This window comes from Bombyx mori, chromosome 18 (genome assembly GCF_030269925.1).
Source record: "Bombyx mori chromosome 18, ASM3026992v2".
Taxonomy (NCBI): Eukaryota; Metazoa; Arthropoda; class Insecta; order Lepidoptera; family Bombycidae; genus Bombyx; species Bombyx mori.
This window is the reverse complement of record NC_085124.1, coordinates 10,543,699-10,561,084: the sequence shown is the minus strand read 5'-3', so window position 1 is coordinate 10,561,084 and position 17,386 is coordinate 10,543,699. Positions and strand designations below refer to the sequence as shown.

The following is a 17,386-nucleotide window of genomic DNA, read 5'->3' as shown; positions in this document are numbered from 1 at the left end:
ACTATAGAGTTGGAATTTAAGTCTAGTATTGATGTAAGTAGAACTAAAAAATAGCAAAGGATTGCTATGAAGGAATAAATCTTTCGAATAAATTGGTCGGGAAACCGACAATCCGAAATTTGTTAATAACTTTATTTTACAAACTTACCATGAGTATGTCGTTAGTATGATTCAGTTTTTTATAAATTTCTGCTATACTTTAATAGCTAGGGTTGCAACAGAATAAACGATCACTATCAGATGCGTTTGACACATTACTATAAACAATGTTAGACCATGGAAATAAATTAAATATTTCGTTTTTAAAACATGTGTTGGTTGGGTTTAATTTTAATCATAGATTTATATTAAACAAACTTTACCTTTAACTTTAAACTTTACCTTAAGCTTTACTTTAAACTGAACCTACTAAAAAAACCTACTAAGAAGACCTAACATAAATATACTAAAAAAAAAGATATTTGTCAAATACACTTATGCTCAATCTATTTTAATTTTAAAATTAACTGATTAATATTACATCAAAATTATCATCCATATATTTTAAGATGCTATTGTAAGTTTTATTGTAAGCTGACCCGACAGACGTTGTTTTGTTTAATTCCATTCTTTTACTATAATAACCTCATTTGAACTAAATATAACGTACATTATAAGATCTAAAATTAAATTACGCCTAGACTTATTCTGAATGATGAAATGAAATATGAATAAAATGATGATATGAAGAGCATTTCTGTCTATTTACATAAAAATGCCATAATTAAATTGATTCAAATTTATATTTACAATTTTCTTAGTTGCAATATGCAATATATTGCATACAATAACTCAAATATTATTCCCTTCTTAAAAGATTACAAATATTTTTCGACACACCTTAACATTTATAACATTGATTTTGAATTCAAAAATTAGGCAATAGTGAAGTGATAACATTTATCAGTGGGGTGATGTGACCGAGAACATCATCTGACTGATAATTTTATCAGTTTGATTGAATATGATTAGACCTTTTAACCATGTTGAAGAAATATACTAATTAAGGCGTTAAATTTTCGAAAAAGAAAACATACGTAGATTTAAACATTTTTATGTAAATAAATAACAGGGAACAAATCACGCAAGGTCATCGGTTCCCAAATTATGATTCCCTGTGTTATGTGTACCAGAGATTGATATACATACTTATATACGTTTAAATATATATAGATATATACATTTATAGATAATACACGCCCAAACAAAGAGCAAAAAAATCTGTTCATCACAAGAATGTTTGCCCGATGTAGGAATCGAGCTCACGATCCTCGGCGCAATAGTCAGAGGCACTACGTTTTTTTAAATTTTTTTTGCTTAGATGGGTGGACGAGCTCACAGCCCACCTGGTGTTAAGTGGTTACTGGAGCCAATAGACATCTACAACGTAAATACCGCCACCTACCTTGAGATGTGAGTTCTAAGGTCTCAGTATAGTTACAATGGCTGGCCCACCCTTCAAATTGAAACGCATTACTGCTTTACGGCAGAAATAGGCAGGGTGGTAGTATCTACCCGTGCAGACTCACAAGAGGACCTACCACCAGTAAAAACTACAAACTACTGCACTACAGAGTCAGTCATTTTTGTAATTATTGTTCTAAGTAACTTGAAGTATTTCTATTCTATTCTATCAGCCCACAGACGTCCACTGCTGGACATAGACCTCCCCCAAGCTTCGCCACAAAGATCGGAAGTATGGACACAATTTTTTCTTATGTTTTTTTTTCTCTCTGTATATATCCGCCAAGTGCTAAAGAGGCTTTTACTGTCATGTGATAGCTATGAACGTGAAATTTAAGAATAAAATATCGGTTTTTGAAGTAAAAACTTCTTTAGAATCGTTGTGATTTCAAACCGGATGCAACGGAAAAAACGACAGGTAAGAGACACAAATACAAAAATGTGTAGGATGAAGCCAGCAAAGAATGAGACAGAAATATACATACTATTTAATACAGCGCCATCTGTGAGATTAGGATTATACGTGAAATTAAAATATCAATTCACAGAGGGCGCTATCTTACAATTATTTACTAATGACAAAATTTTACATATACTTAAGACGTTTAGGATAATTGTATTTTAATTTTGGAAGGTTTCACTTCTACCACGTGTGAATTGCACACATGTATTTTTTTTTAAAGATATCAATGTTCAGGTTTACACTTAGAATGCTTTTTCGGATCAATTCTCGGACATTTCCTTTGACTTCCAGGAACGAGGGTTGACACAATTCAGGGTTGACGCGGGTGACGATTTGAATAGCCTGCGTGGGCTGGATAACAGGTCAACATGGCCCTTAACCCTGCTTTTTGGGCATAATACTAGTTTCGACGCAAATTTGCGAACTCATTTACCGTATTACGTATGTAACACATCTTCCAGCAATTATCCCATGTGATGAGATTTACGAGAATGCCTCTCTAATTTATTACAATTACCGCGCAGCATAGAATTTCGACTGAACACAATTTAATTGTATATAACGTAATTTGAGGTCGAAATAAACTTGGCAAAATAAATAAACACACAACAATTTTATTATTAGATTTATAGCTTTTTATTTATTTAGCTTAACACGTGTACCTACTTATTCACAGGATAACAGATTATTTTTTCAATATAAAAAAATACTTGTACTTAGATATTTCGATGGTTTGAAATAAAAAATATTATTGTTTACGAAAGACTCAATAATATAAGAAATAATAATCAAATCAAAATTGGCATCGATTCTAAACTCCGATAAATTTCACACCAGTTAATTTCAATTAATCACTTGATGCCGCCGACGCCGAAGTTGTGCTTAGAAATCAAAATTATCCGTTACCACGATCGGAACTGTCGGAAACAAGACAGCCTCCGTGTTCCCGATCGATTACTCAATGTCGGGGATACGGTGCGGGATTCTGGATTACAATCTAATAGCGGTTACATCCGTAAACCAACATTTTCAATTTATCTTCACAAACTTTGAATGCTTCAACTCTAAAACCCATGCAAATTTTAGTTGTTTCGCATTTAAACTATTATACATTACTAGAGGATGACATTACTGCTCGTAGAGGAATTAAGATAAATTGTGTTTTTTAGAAATTATATTTAAATACGATTTACATATTGATATTATATTATATTATTTGTTATTTTCTTTCAATAAAAACAAATAAGTTTATGTTTAAGTTGATTATTGAAAACACAAATAAAACAGCATTTTCTGAAAATAAATCGTAGTTAAATCCCGAAATCTCCTGTATACTAAATTTTATGAAAATCTTCAGAGCCGTTTCCGAGAATCAGATTATGTATATATTTATATAAGATTCAGTTAAGCGTTAAAACAAATTATCTTAATTGTTTAAACAAATGAACAGTCATTACGATCGTCAGTCATATAATTTACGAAACAAATAAATTTATTTACTTTGCATTCGTAATAACGATTCTAATTTATCTCCACAGATACTGGAACAGTGGAACCGACCGCGGCGACGCTCCGATAATGGCCTCACTTCCTGAGCAGCTGTGACCCGATAACCTCACTCATCAAAAATGTCTTATCACTCGACTATTCCCAGTCTCTCACTGACCGAACCGATGCAGCTCTGGGACAGTTATCAGTCGTGGACAAAACCCGCACGCATCCTCACCTAATCGTCTAAGCGTCAAAAATACACTAAAAGTTTCCTGTATGGGATGATGAGTGTTTGTCGCAAGTTACAATGGGCGATCTATTCCCGAGTATACCGAAGAGTACTTTCGCGAGTGTCACAGAGGGGGGGAATTATAGTGGGGGTAGAATTCTGGGACTGGACGAGTACAGATCGGACGCGGAGTTGGCTGACGTGGAACTGTTCAAGGATTACCCGGAGCCTCTGCTGAGATTCGCTTCGGCATGCTGCGTACTTTTTATGCTGGTCGGCATTCCTGGAAACCTGATTACTATCATCGCGCTCGCACGATGTAAAAAGGTGACTAATCTTTATGACTAAATACTGTTTAATATTATAAATGATAAGATATCAAAATTATACTTGATTAAATTTTGGAACTAACCCATCAAAGAATTTTCGCTTTTAAAGTGCAACCTAAATTTGGATTGGGGAGTTCCCGAATGAATTTATGAATGAATTCAAATATCAAGTTTATAAATGAATTGATAATTAGTGATAATTTTGCTAGGGTAGGGAAGTTTCTGATTCTTAGCATTGTCCCGTCAGTACTAGAAGAAACATGAACTGACTTCAAAGGAACGGTATGCCTGGGTCTATAAGTTACTGAATTTGAGAAACTTTTTTTTTTATAACAATCACGCCACGTTAACTGGTCCCGTGATAAGTTCGTAAAGAACTTGTGTTACAGGTACCAGATAACGGAAATAAATGTAAGATTTTTATTATACACATATATATTTATTTATATTTATTTATTTATTTATAACCCTGGAAAAGACATTTTATATTTATCATACAAATATCTTCCCTTGGCGGGATTCGAACCCGCGACCCCCTTGTGTAGTGACCATGTCACTTACCACTACACCAGACGGCCGTTGCTACACATTAGTCGTAATGGTGGCCAGGGTTGCCTACTCGCATTTCCTTTTTATATTTTAATAAGTAAACATAACTGAACAAAATATGAACTCATGACTTGTTAACAATGAACCAGTGTAACAGCAACGTTGTCCAATATGAATCCCTTTACAAATATTATTAAACTTCGCAGACTTTATCTCGAGGGCATCATTCTGTCGGACAGGTAAATAAATGTGATAAGAAAATATTTCAGAGATACATACATAGATAAATATGCGCTATTTAAATATTTAAATAAAGATTACATCGTTACAAAATCTCAAACTGATTTTAATAATATTTATATTTTTTTTGTTTTTATAGACATATATTTTTTTTACTGTTTATGTGGGCGGACGACCTCACGCTCCACTTGGTGTGAGGCGGTTACCGGAGCCCATAGACATCTACAACGTAAAAGCCGCCACCCACCTTGATAAATGAGTTCTAAGGTCCCAGTATAGTTATAACGGCTGTCCCACCCTTCAAGCCGAAAAACATTACTGCTTCACGGCAGAAATAAGCTAGGTAATGGTACCTACCCGTGCGGACTCACAAGAGGTCCTAACACAAGTTAAAATTGCTATTATAATTTGAACTTTAAACCGCAGCTAGTAGTGAACGTCAATTATTACTTTGAATGATGACGTCAGAGGTAACTGAAATCACTCGTCTAAAAAAACATACCGCTCTAGTTTTTAAATGAAGAAGAAAAAGAATAAATATGACTATTGGGGAAAACATTATATCCATTTGAAGACATGAACATGGCTACTACTAAAATTTTTTTTTTTTTTAATTTTTAGTTATTATTATTATATTACATTGTATATTAATTTATATATATTTACGGATATATGTATGTATGTGTATATATGTATATGTATTTCACTATATGTGTGTATATATAGTTATATACATATTTCACTGGATTGGTACACAGCGCGTAATTAGTTTCCAAATGATTCTTGTCCATCTGATGGTTGTCTGGAAGAGATCGCTCTTAGCGATAAGACCGCCAATTGTACTTTTTTTTGTATTTAATGTATCGCACTGTTTATTTCTTTGTTAGTGTACAATAAAGAATACTCTCTCTCTCTCTCTCTCTCTACATGTTTTTCTCAATTTACAGGTGCGAAACGCTACAGCGGTGTTTATTATGAATCTATCGTGCTCTGACCTTCTGTTTTGCTGCTTCAATCTACCACTTGCTGCATCAACCTTCTGGAGGCGATCGTGGGCCCATGGGAAAACTTTATGCAGAATGTTTCCATTGGCGCGATACGCACTGGTGGCCGTATCACTCTTCACCGTTTTAGCTATCACTATCAACAGATACGTAATGATCTCTCATCCAAGGCTATACCCCAAGTACGTATCTTATTTCGATCAAATAATCCACATTTTCAACCTAGTTGTAAATAAATTCACTATCAATACAGAGTTTTTTATTTTTCGGAAATGATGTCATTTTCACTTTTTATTAAATTATTATTAACTAAATTCTGAACAGGTCTAAGCGCCAAAATATCACTCTTTATATAATTGAACTAGCCGTACTCACCCACTTCGCTGGGTATTTAAAATTAACATTATTATTTATTGTCATTATTATTAGAGAGTCCAACACTCATATAAATGTTAGCCTATCCATTAAGTACATGTATTTTGTACATGGATGCCAAGTTTCAAGTCAATCGGACGCATGGTTCAGTAATTATAACGGAACATCCGTAAAAACCACTGTAGATTTATATACTCATATTAGTATAGATTATTAACTAAATTCTAAACAGATCTAAGCGCCAAAATGTCACTATTTATATAATTGAATAAGAATATTGAACTCTAAATTGTCTATGAAAAGACAACTACCGCATTCTGCTTTATACATGACGTCACCGTAATTAAAATTAGCGATTTTTTTTCTTTCCTCAGGTTGTACCGTCGTAAATATTTGGCGATTATGGTGGGAAGCACCTGGGCATTCTCCTTCGGAGCCCTTATAGCGACGTGGTTAGAAAAATGGGGACGTTTCGGCCTTGACCCCTCAATCGGCTCGTGCTCTATACTTCCAGACCGCAATAATCGATCTCCGAAAGAATTCCTGTTTGTCGGCGCTTTCATGCTTCCTTGTCTAGCAATCGTGATTTGCTATGCGAGGATATTTTGTATAGTACGCGACGCAGCGAGAAAGTCCCGGGCACCGGTTCGTCGGACCAGACCTGCTCTAGAAGATTCTGCCGTTGGGTCGGCATCGACAGCCTTAGAGCGATCACCCGGACCGGAAAATGGAGTTACGCACCACAATCATAATTCGGCACCTAAACGAGCGTTACTTGCACCCCCAGCCCTACACTATCCTCCAACACCAGGACCAGAACGGTCTTCCTCCTCGGGTGTAGATACTCTAGATGGACACGACGAAGAATGCGCCCTCGATGCCAAACCCCGAACCCCGAGCGGCAGTGAAACTTCGAAACGGCTCAAACAAGCTGCGACCGCTTTAAAAAAATCGCCAGCCTCAGTGCGACCGCCTCGTCTAACAACCAAAGACAGGAAACTTCTCAAAATGATCATGGCGATTATGTTATCGTTTTGGGTGTGCTACCTACCAATAACATTGACGAAAATATTTCGAGAATTCACATCGCATCCTGCCGCGAACATCGCCGGCTACATCCTAATATACCTAACAACGTGCATCAATCCTATAATATACGTAGTGATGTCCAGTGAGTACCGTCAGGCGTACAAGAACCTGCTTATGTGTCGTCGCTGGGCGTGACGCTCACCCGGCGATGGCGCATCTGAAAAGCGTCCGCCGTGACTAGTCCTCACTCACTGGACTGCTTGAACAGCATCCACGAACAATGAACGCTACCGGCGCAAGTGTGTGTTGAATTAAAAAAAAACTATTTTCTAAATATTAAAGTAATTTATATTATGTGTATGCGCGAACCTCGTTATTATATATGAAATAGATCGATAAGGGACGTTCTGTGTAAATAGAATTGTGCGTAGCTACTTATTATGTGTAATCGTGAACCGTCCGTGATTATCGCAAATGAAAGGGTGAAAGCAAACACGAGAATTCAAATAATATCCTCGGGCTGTGTGACCATTTGATTTTATAAAACATCTATGAGGGATAGACTAATGAACACTATTCATTACAAACTGAAATCTAAGACAAATCATAAGACGTAAAAAAAAAAATATTGTAACAAGTTTGAAGCAAAACTTAACCGCACATTTCATATTTATCTAACTCGAGCGTACGTACCCATGGCGGCGCATTGAATCATCAGGGAAAACGTAACTAAAACAAACAGTAATCCAGTATCCTGACGATTCATATATTCATTTGTAATAGAATACTTGTGAGTTAATGACGTGCGATTGACGTGTTGCAATTTCGTGAAAAATGGTTTTATTAAACAATAACGTTACGAATGGTGGAAATTTGAGTGATCTGGTGATGGGGTTGGAAGATTATGCGTCTGACGAGGAGTTAGCTAACGTGGAACTGTTCAAGAACTATCCCGAAGCGTTACTGTGGTTCGCTTTTGTCAGCTGCGTGCTATTCATGATTCTTGGTATCCCTGGAAACCTTTTAACCATCGTGGCGCTAATGAGGTATAAGAAGGTAAGAATAATTTTTCTTTATATGCAACTAACAAGAATTTTCAATCGTTAACGTAGCATTACAAGTTTCATTCTATTAAAACGCTAGAAATTTATTGATGCGGCGTTTCAAATAATGTACATACGTTGTTGTCCGTAAATAGCTAAGCTTTTGAATCGTGCCGGGCCCGTATGTAAAATTTCCAGAGCGCTTGGTCAATGCTAGGGCAAATACCATCTCATATCATCTCTTATCTACAATTACAGACCGAACATAAGTGTTCAACGTTGACATCAAAATTCTGATTATATCTCATAGTCTACAAGCTAAATACAGCCGCCCACCTTAAAACATAAGGTCTATCACCACCTCCATTGCAGTAATAACGGTTACTAGCATTCATACTACACCATGGTTGAAACAAGGCTGGACTTCATAGTTTTTTTATGACGGTATGATTGATGTTAACCCGAATGCCCTTACAACTTTACAAATAAGATTCAAGGCTCAACCGAGATTAAAACAAAACAGTGGTAGAAACACATAACGAATCACAATGAGCCCCAGTATCACTCGATTTCAAAGTATGTGGAGAGGGTTATAGAGTATTAAGCGGTAGGCAGCGGCCTGGCTCTGTCCCTGGCATTGGTAAAGTCCATGGGCGACGGCAACCACTCACCATTAGGTTGGCCGTATGCTCGTCTGCCTACAAGTGAAACAAAAAATAGTAAAAAAACGTATTTTTGCGTAGTTGTAGACATAATATAAACTGCTTTTACGGCGAATCGCCTCAACCGTTCGTGAATCTAAAAACCGTAAAGTATTTTAAACTTCTGAAATTATGTAATGATCGTAAAAAACGCGAGATTAAACGTAAAAGAACTATTAATTGTGTCAACATTGACGGCTTAAACTGATAAATGAAAGGCGGCCGAATGAGACTAATACTACTATTGCAAACGGATCATCGAAAAGCAGAAATAGTAACTGGAATAGGACAAACAACTGTTATTTCTATTGGTATAAACAATTATGATATAAAATATCTGTCTCAAAGACATTGAACGATTCATAGTCGTTAAATTTCATATCAACGAACGATAAATTCAAATTGAAACATTTTGTCCAATACAGAAATTATCTAAAGGAATACATAAATCTCAAACTGTAATAAAACCTTAATTTAAAACTGATAAAACGAATGATAATAAATGAAATGTGATGCATGCAAACGAATACGTTAGAACTCATATCTCAACGTGTGTGGCGGCATTTACGCTGTAGATGTCTATGGGCTCCGGTAACCATTTAACACTAGGTGGACCGTGAGCTCGTCCACACATCTGAGCAATAAAAAAATTAAAAAAAAAAGCTGAATATTGATTCCGGCAAAGCCGAATATTATAATCATTAGTACAAAGACAAAAAATAATTTATTTTTTATTGTAACTATACTTGAGACCTTAGAACTTGTATCTCAAGGTGGGTGGCGCATTTACGTTGTGGATGTCTATGGGCTCCAGTAACCACTTAACACCAGGTGGGCTGTGAGCTCGTCCACCCACCTAAGCAATAAAAAAAAAAGTAATTTATCGTATTTGTTTTAGAAAAAAAAAAGTAATGTATTCCCAATTTAACATAGAACAATCAATCAATCGGTTCATTCACTTATACCAAGGTGTATTCAATCTTATTACGATTCATGAAATTTAAGTAAAACCATGCATCAACCAATTTCTTCCTTACTTAGGAATTACAAACGCATTGACGTCAACACAGTACTTTGTAATTTACGCGTTTAAACCCAATGATTCACAAATTTAATGACATGTATTGCTTACTCATGCATTGAACGAAATACCTATCTATGTTCATTCTTTTTATTCATATAGAATACAAAAGGAATGATAATAGAAGCATTTCCATGGAAATTAGAACTTGTATCTTAAGGTGGGTGGCGCATTTACGTTGTGGATATCTATGGGCTCCAGTAACCACTTAACACCAGGTGGGCTGTGAGCTCGTCCACCGATCTAATCAATAAAAAAATAAATAAAAAATCTGTCCAAATTATGATTTTCACATTTTGAAACATCTCTTAACATACATATTTGCTCGTCATCCAAATAGTGTAATTGCACTTACAATTAGTGCCTTACCAAAATTTAATAACTTAATAATGAATATTATCATAGTTATTAATCACAAAATAAACATTGTAGGCTTTAAAAAAAAAGAAAATTTTATAGCCACGCTCTAATCATCTCATCCTACCACAATATGTAACTGTTTTACCCATGTTCAGTTAAGGACGCAATAAACGATTTGATAAAGATTATTTATTTATTTTTATTGCTTAGATGGGTGGACGAGCTCACAGCCCACCTGGTGTTAAGTGGTTACTGAAATCCATAGACATCTACCACGTAAATGCACCACCCACCTTGAGATATAAGTTTTAAGGTCTCAGTATAGTTACAACGGCTGCCCCACCCTTCAAACCGAAACGCATTACTGCTTCACGGCAGAAATAGGCAGGGGTGTGGTACCTACCCGCGTGGACTCACGTGGTAGGATCTCTTATCCTACCACCAGTAATTATGCAAATTATAACTTTGCGGGTTTGATTTTCATTACACGATGTTATTCCTTCACCTTGGAAGTCAATCGTGAACATTTGTTAAGTACGTATTTCATTAGAAAAATTGGTACCCACCTCCGATTCGAACACCGATGCATCGCTCAACACGAATGCACCGGACATCTTATCCTTTAGGCCACGACGACTTCAAATTCAACTGTTGGGAAACCAACAGTACAATACCAACATAATATTTAAAAAAAAAAAGTGAGCCGTCACGGGACGCCTGGCAGATGTGAAACATCGACATTATTTTGTAAAAGTAATATGCAGAAAAGAACAGATTGTTATAGGAACTGAATATGTCATAATGATAAAATAAAATATTACGAAAAAATAATTTGTTTTCAAGTAAAACACAGATTATGTGTACTGTAGTAAACAACACTATACACTACGGAGTATACACTATAGGTATCCGAACTCAGTGTAGCGAGAGAGATGGCTTAACGCCAGATCGAGTGGGAGAGAATCGCACAGTCGATTGCGCATGGCGACGCGTCGCCACACCGTACACACTACTGCATATACTGTATATATATACCATCACATAGCGTGGTGACGCGTCGCCACGGCATGCGTCGCCATGCCAGAAATCGGTTTTACGTGCGGCTATAGATGTTTCACGTCAAAATAGCTAAAGCAATAAATAACCAAGCATGTTTCCACCATCAAAAAAATTTTGATACAATTATAATCCTTTAATCCTTTAATTTTAAAATACCTTTATGTTCCTCAGGTTCACAATGCGACTGCAGTTTTCATCATCAACTTGTCACTCTCGGACCTATTGTTCAGCTGCTTTATCCTGCCCTTAGCTACGTCAACGTTCATGTGGAGATCTTGGATCCATGGAAAGACTCTATGTCGGATGGTGCCAATGGCGAAATACACACTAGTGGCTGTTTCCCTGTTTACTGTTCTATCTATCACAATAAATAGGTACATCTTGGTTTCACATCCGAAACTTTATGCAAAGTGAGTTATAGTTGTAAATAAATACGAAAAGATCTAAATAACTAAAAATATTAGTAAGAATAATTCCCGCTTATCAGCCGAGTAACCTAGAGCCGAGAAGCTAGAACATTATGCCTAAGTTGCTCGCTTATCTGCAATAATATCTTGTATATCTCAATTTTTTTTTTATCTTTATCTGCAATAATATCATGCCTATGTTTAATTTTTTTTCGTCTTATAGTAATGAATTGAAATATAATTTTAATAATAACTTCTGTGCACATCACAACTGTATAAAATGTAATCAAAATTTTAAACTTTTTTGTAATATCCAAAATCTTCATCTAAAAACGATTTATTTAAAATGAAATTAAATGTTTGATTAAAAATTTTCTTTGTCAACAGGTTATACAAGAAGACTTACATTTGTCTGATAATAATAGTCATTTGGTTGCTGCCGATACTATTACTAATGCCAACATACTTTGAAGTTTGGGGAAGATTTAGCTTAGACCAAATCACAGGCTCCTGCACAATAGTTTTCGATGATAACTGTAATTCACCGAAAAAGTTTCTATTTGTGACCGCATTTGCACTACCAAGTGTAGCAATCATCGTGTGCTACGCAAGAATATGGTGGATTGTAAGGAAAACTGCCAACAAATCTCGTAATGTAATTTATAGGAGGCCAATTTCTGACGTAGAAATCAGTACGATAAAAACAAATCAAAACACTAAGTCGACCCTTAAACTGAATCGAAGTCTGTCTACTCAGATAACGTCAAGTAACAATCTTCTGCCTTTTAACTGCTTCCTCAACCCTGGCGGCGAGCTATCCTCATCAATGGAAAATTCTTCGCCAGCAGAACTGGAGAACACTCCAAAACCTAAGGTTCGGTCTTTAGGTACTGAGTCTATAAGCAACTTCCGAAAGAGTTTCATGTGCACCTTCCGACGCTCAGCGCCAAAAGTCCACCTGCCCACAAAAAAGGACAAGAAACTTCTCACTATGATTGTAGCCATCATGGTGTCGTTCTTCGTATGTCACCTGCCCATAACGTTGACGAAAACAATCTTTGAAAACTTCACCTCCCACCCAGTACCTAACATTGTTGGTTATGTATTGATTTACATGACTACTTGCGTCAACCCTATTATTTACGTAGTGATGTCCATCGAATATAGACAGGCGTATAGAAACCTGCTGAATTGTAGGTGAATCTTTATAAGAAGTATGTAGAAAATTCCTAAACTTTACTTACGCATTCGTCCAGCTCAACTAAAGCGTTACTTCGCTTGAGCAGAACGATAACAGATTTCTTGAGAATTGGGCGTTGTAAAAATATGGATGTCCCATTATTTGAATATAATATTTTTAATGAATATCCATAGTGGAGAAATTAAAACTACCGATGATTTCTTAACGTACGGGGATGCGTCAAAGCAAATAGACCCATTGTCGTAGAATGCTATCAAGATAAATGACGTAGCTTTTTTATACACAACTAAGTACTGATGGAAATTAATTATTATTATAGTATAGAGTATAGCATGATAAAAAGTATGTGAGTTGCAAACTACCAGTTGGTTCGAACGATGAGGAAAATTTACAAGCATCGTTAATTGCTGTTAAATTATTAATTTACTTACAAATAATGGTTTAAATCACTATGTGAAATGAACGTGCTGATTTAGTTTCTTATTGAAACGTTCATTGGAAAAAGTTTTCAATAAAAAAACCTAGGAACAGGTTCACAATGTTTTCTCTATAGATTTAATTTGAACTAACTGATAAAGCGAAGACAAAAACAATTTAAGCAATTTTTTAATAAACGCTATGCAATAGCTTCTGTGCTCTATATTTCTAAGGACATTTTGAATTATTAAATTGATTATGGAATCAATGTTTTAGAATTGGTAATAATGAAAAACTTAAAGCCTTAATCTAAATTGTATTGTTCACATAATGTAAATAATGAAAACCAACCTAAAGTATAAATTTAATTAGCATAGATTTTCTTGTATTAGTGGACGTCGTTAAAATATTGTACATTGTTTATGTACGATATCAACGTGTGATATTATTGTTTCTGTGGTGTCAAACACATCAGAGTTTTGATTGAACAAAAGTAACGAAACAGAAAAAATAAATAAAGGTGCTGCTATGAAAATTGATTGAAAGGACTAGAAGTATTTCAATAACTCCTGTAATTGTTATAACTTAGTTGTATGTAGTAAATATAATTGGATATCACTTTATTGTTAGCAAGTGTACAACGTGCATTCAAACATTTGCGATTTGTTCAGACAATTTTTTTCTGTAGCGATTGTCACCAAAATGGCTTACATTAAAAAAATCCTTTTCTTTGTTGACATATAAATAGTATTTTATAATCAACATATTTCACTACTTCAATATATGTACATTATCTAACATACTGTAAATGCCAATTTCCCATTAATTTCAATTATTAAAAAATTATGTCGCAAAAAAATTCAAATGACAAACATTGATAACTATTGTAATGAAAATCATTCCAAAATTTTTCATTATTGTGTATCCTTAATACGTGTAATAAATAATATATTTACTATTGTAAATACGTTGGTAACATAGAAATATTAATTGTATAATTTTTCCTTATTAAGATTATATAAGTCAGTGATAGCTTTAAAATCCGACTCAATTGAACTCGAAAATTGTTAAAATGAAATGCAAATCAACCGCATTATACTATCGTAGAACCATAAATAACTTAATAAAACATTCACTAGTATTAGAAAAAGCATTTAAAAATGAAATATCTATTTCCAAAGATTTACGTAGGTAAGTATTTAATCATAACAATTATTTAAATGGTCTCTTATAATATGTAAATCAAATAAATAAGGATTGATACATTTTTTACAAATTTAGACGAAACGACTATTTCCATTTAATCATAGGTTAAAATGTAGGTTTATATGATATTATTCGTGATAAAATAATACTTATGTGAAAGAGAATAATTTCCAAAGAAGTTTAAGTCTAAGAAATTTTAAAGGACTGTGTAATAATAACTAAACCAAATAAAGATTATATGAAACGATACATAAAATTGTAATTTTAGAATAATTTGATCCAAAACTTGGACTCCAAATATATCTGTACAAATTATGTATCATCCTTCATCGTAACTTATTTATAACATATTTATTATACTCATTTTAAAGTATAATGTATTGATGTAATATCATAATATGAGACACGGGTTTCCCTCTTATTAACCCAAATATTCATTATAAATGTCAATCTCCAGGTATTAATAGCAGTTGAATTATTGAAAATTAGACCTAAAAATTTTATTCGTTGTGATTTCGAGTTTATGTCTGAAATTTTAAAGTTCTCTATGTTTCCAATACTTAAAATTTCAGAGACTTCATTTTCATGATTATTATTTTATTTTTTTGTCTGTGTAAACAGACGAGCATACGGCTCAACTGATGATGAGTGGTTACCGTGGCTCATGGACGTCAGCAACGTTAAGATATTATACTGTTATTAAATTATAACCGGAGTGCGTAAACACTAAGTAATTCAAATTCTTATATTTTTGTTTATTTGTTGCGTATAAGTTTGTTTGATTGTTGGGTCCAAAAACACCAAAACTAATGTAGATTTTCATGACACCTATGAATTAGACTTGAAAATTCATTCCAAAATTATCGAATAACTCTTGCACTACCAAAGCAACATTAGGTGACAACATTCGGTAGGCAGCGGCTTGGCTCTGCCCCTGGCATTGCTGAAGTCCATGGGCGACGGTAACCACTCACCATCAGGTGGGCCGTATGCTCGTCTGCCTACAAGGGCAATAAAAAAAAAAAAAAAAAGGTGAGACACACAATATCTAATATAACACCAATAGCTTCATTTAATATTATCGTATCCAAACTCAAAATACTCAGTGAATATAATTGAAACTACATAGTTTTACGGTTTAATCACGCGTTAAATACTTTATTTGGAAAATTGGTAATGATTTGTAATGATAATAATTAACATGATCATCAGGCCCCAGTTTAGGATTCCTTGTGTTATGATACCGGAGACTTACAATACGGACATATACATAATACATATATACATTTAAATATATGCATATACAGATAATGTAAAGGCGAAATTAAACCGTAAAATCAATTTTAATAACGTTCAAGACTGTGAAAACCGTGAAAAACTACTCAATAGATGTTATAATAAACGAAGGAACTAAATTGAAATTTACTAAATTTGGACCAAGTTTTAAGATTTTTAATTATCTGTAACTTGAAAACTGTAAAAACTTTGTTTTATCCTCGGATATTTGTCAAATGCAAGCTTGTGTAAATGTAACAGAATTTCGAAATGCATTTTTTTATGTATGTAAATAGAACAGCTGTAATTCTAAAAGTAGTGAATACGGATTTTTATATTGTTTTTACCGCAGTAGGTACCAAAGAATGAATCAACAGATCAACCTAAACCTGTTTGTATTAACTATTGTACTTACCAAAGATGTAACTGTAAGAAATAAAATAATAAAAAACAACCCTGTCTTTTGTATTTTAATTTCTAAAACAATTTATTTAATGGAATCGCCTCTTTGCACTTCTAATTAATTATCTCGAGCGTCTGTTTAAATGAATATTAATAAAAAATTTATCCCAAAATGGAAAATGAGTGTTTTGTTATAAAGACAATAATTTTAAAAGCTAGGTATTATTGGTCTTAAAAGCTGGATAAGCGTCGTGTAAGTCTGCACGCTGTGGAGTACTGCGTGACCATACAAATGGGTACCACCAACCTGCCTATCTCTGCTGTGAAGTAATCATGAATTCTGGCGCGAGTGTCGGGACAACCCTATTACGTATTAGATACAATAGAAATGAGATTTCAGAATTCAGTTGTGTCGCAAGACAATTGTCCAATTTGCCATGTCTACAAGTTTCGATAGTCACTAACACCAAGTGGCGCACGTGAGCTCAGTGAACGCACGCAATTAAATGAATAATATTTAATCAAAAACAATTTCCACTGAAGTTACTAATTGAAATAATCGTATCACTTGTTCAGTGCGTGGCTGACTGTAACAGTGTCCGCATATAATTTCTGAGACCAAGTTTTCTAATTACCTGTTTTGAAGGTTTTGGATAAATAAAATTAGTTTTATCCAAAGAAAAATTAGATAAGTGGTTACGTAATTTGGCAAATAGTGTTAAGTATCATGCAACAACCCAGCTCTGGTTGAGACCGCCAAGTTTCGTGTCCCTGCTATTTTTGCACTAATAAGACTACGACGTGGTATCAAACCAATACCGGATTGGGCCCCAACTCATGTGATACGGAGCATAAAAAAAATCGGTTGTCTGTAAAGTCGGTTTACTGACGATAGTTGAACGTGACAACTTCATAAGAAAATACTGATGGAATGGTTTCATTTTTCAATTATCGCAATTATCGTTGCTATAAACAATTGACACCACATTCACTTTTCACTGAACTTCATATTTGACGAAAAC

General features: G+C 34.5%; 2 protein-coding genes across 3 annotated transcripts in view; both read left to right on the top strand.

Moving 5' to 3' along the window:
* LOC101737500 (G-protein coupled receptor moody) overlaps positions 1–7,840 on the top strand; it is a 129,836-nt gene extending 121,996 nt beyond the window's left edge. The window contains exons 3-5 of the mRNA XM_004928377.5: positions 3,505–4,013; positions 5,752–5,990; positions 6,558–7,840. Of these exons, the coding sequence (XP_004928434.1) occupies positions 3,765–4,013; positions 5,752–5,990; positions 6,558–7,407 (1,338 nt within the window). The 5' untranslated portion in view covers positions 3,505–3,764 and the 3' untranslated portion in view covers positions 7,408–7,840. The remainder of the gene's footprint in view (positions 1–3,504; positions 4,014–5,751; positions 5,991–6,557) is intronic.
* On the top strand, positions 6,891–16,416 carry LOC101737358 (G-protein coupled receptor moody). Of its 2 annotated transcripts, none has more exons than XM_004928376.5 (3): positions 6,891–8,268; positions 11,628–11,866; positions 12,251–16,416. In XM_004928376.5, exons 1-3 carry the CDS (start codon positions 8,047–8,049, stop codon positions 13,062–13,064), a joined length of 1,275 nt encoding a protein of 424 aa, XP_004928433.2. In that variant the 5' UTR covers positions 6,891–8,046; the 3' UTR covers positions 13,065–16,416. The 2 variants fall into 2 exon arrangements, with proteins under 2 accessions (XP_004928433.2, XP_021204986.2); XM_021349311.3 differs by having other exon boundaries at positions 7,757–8,268; positions 11,628–11,830.
* Positions 16,417–17,386: the final 970 nt, after the last annotated feature.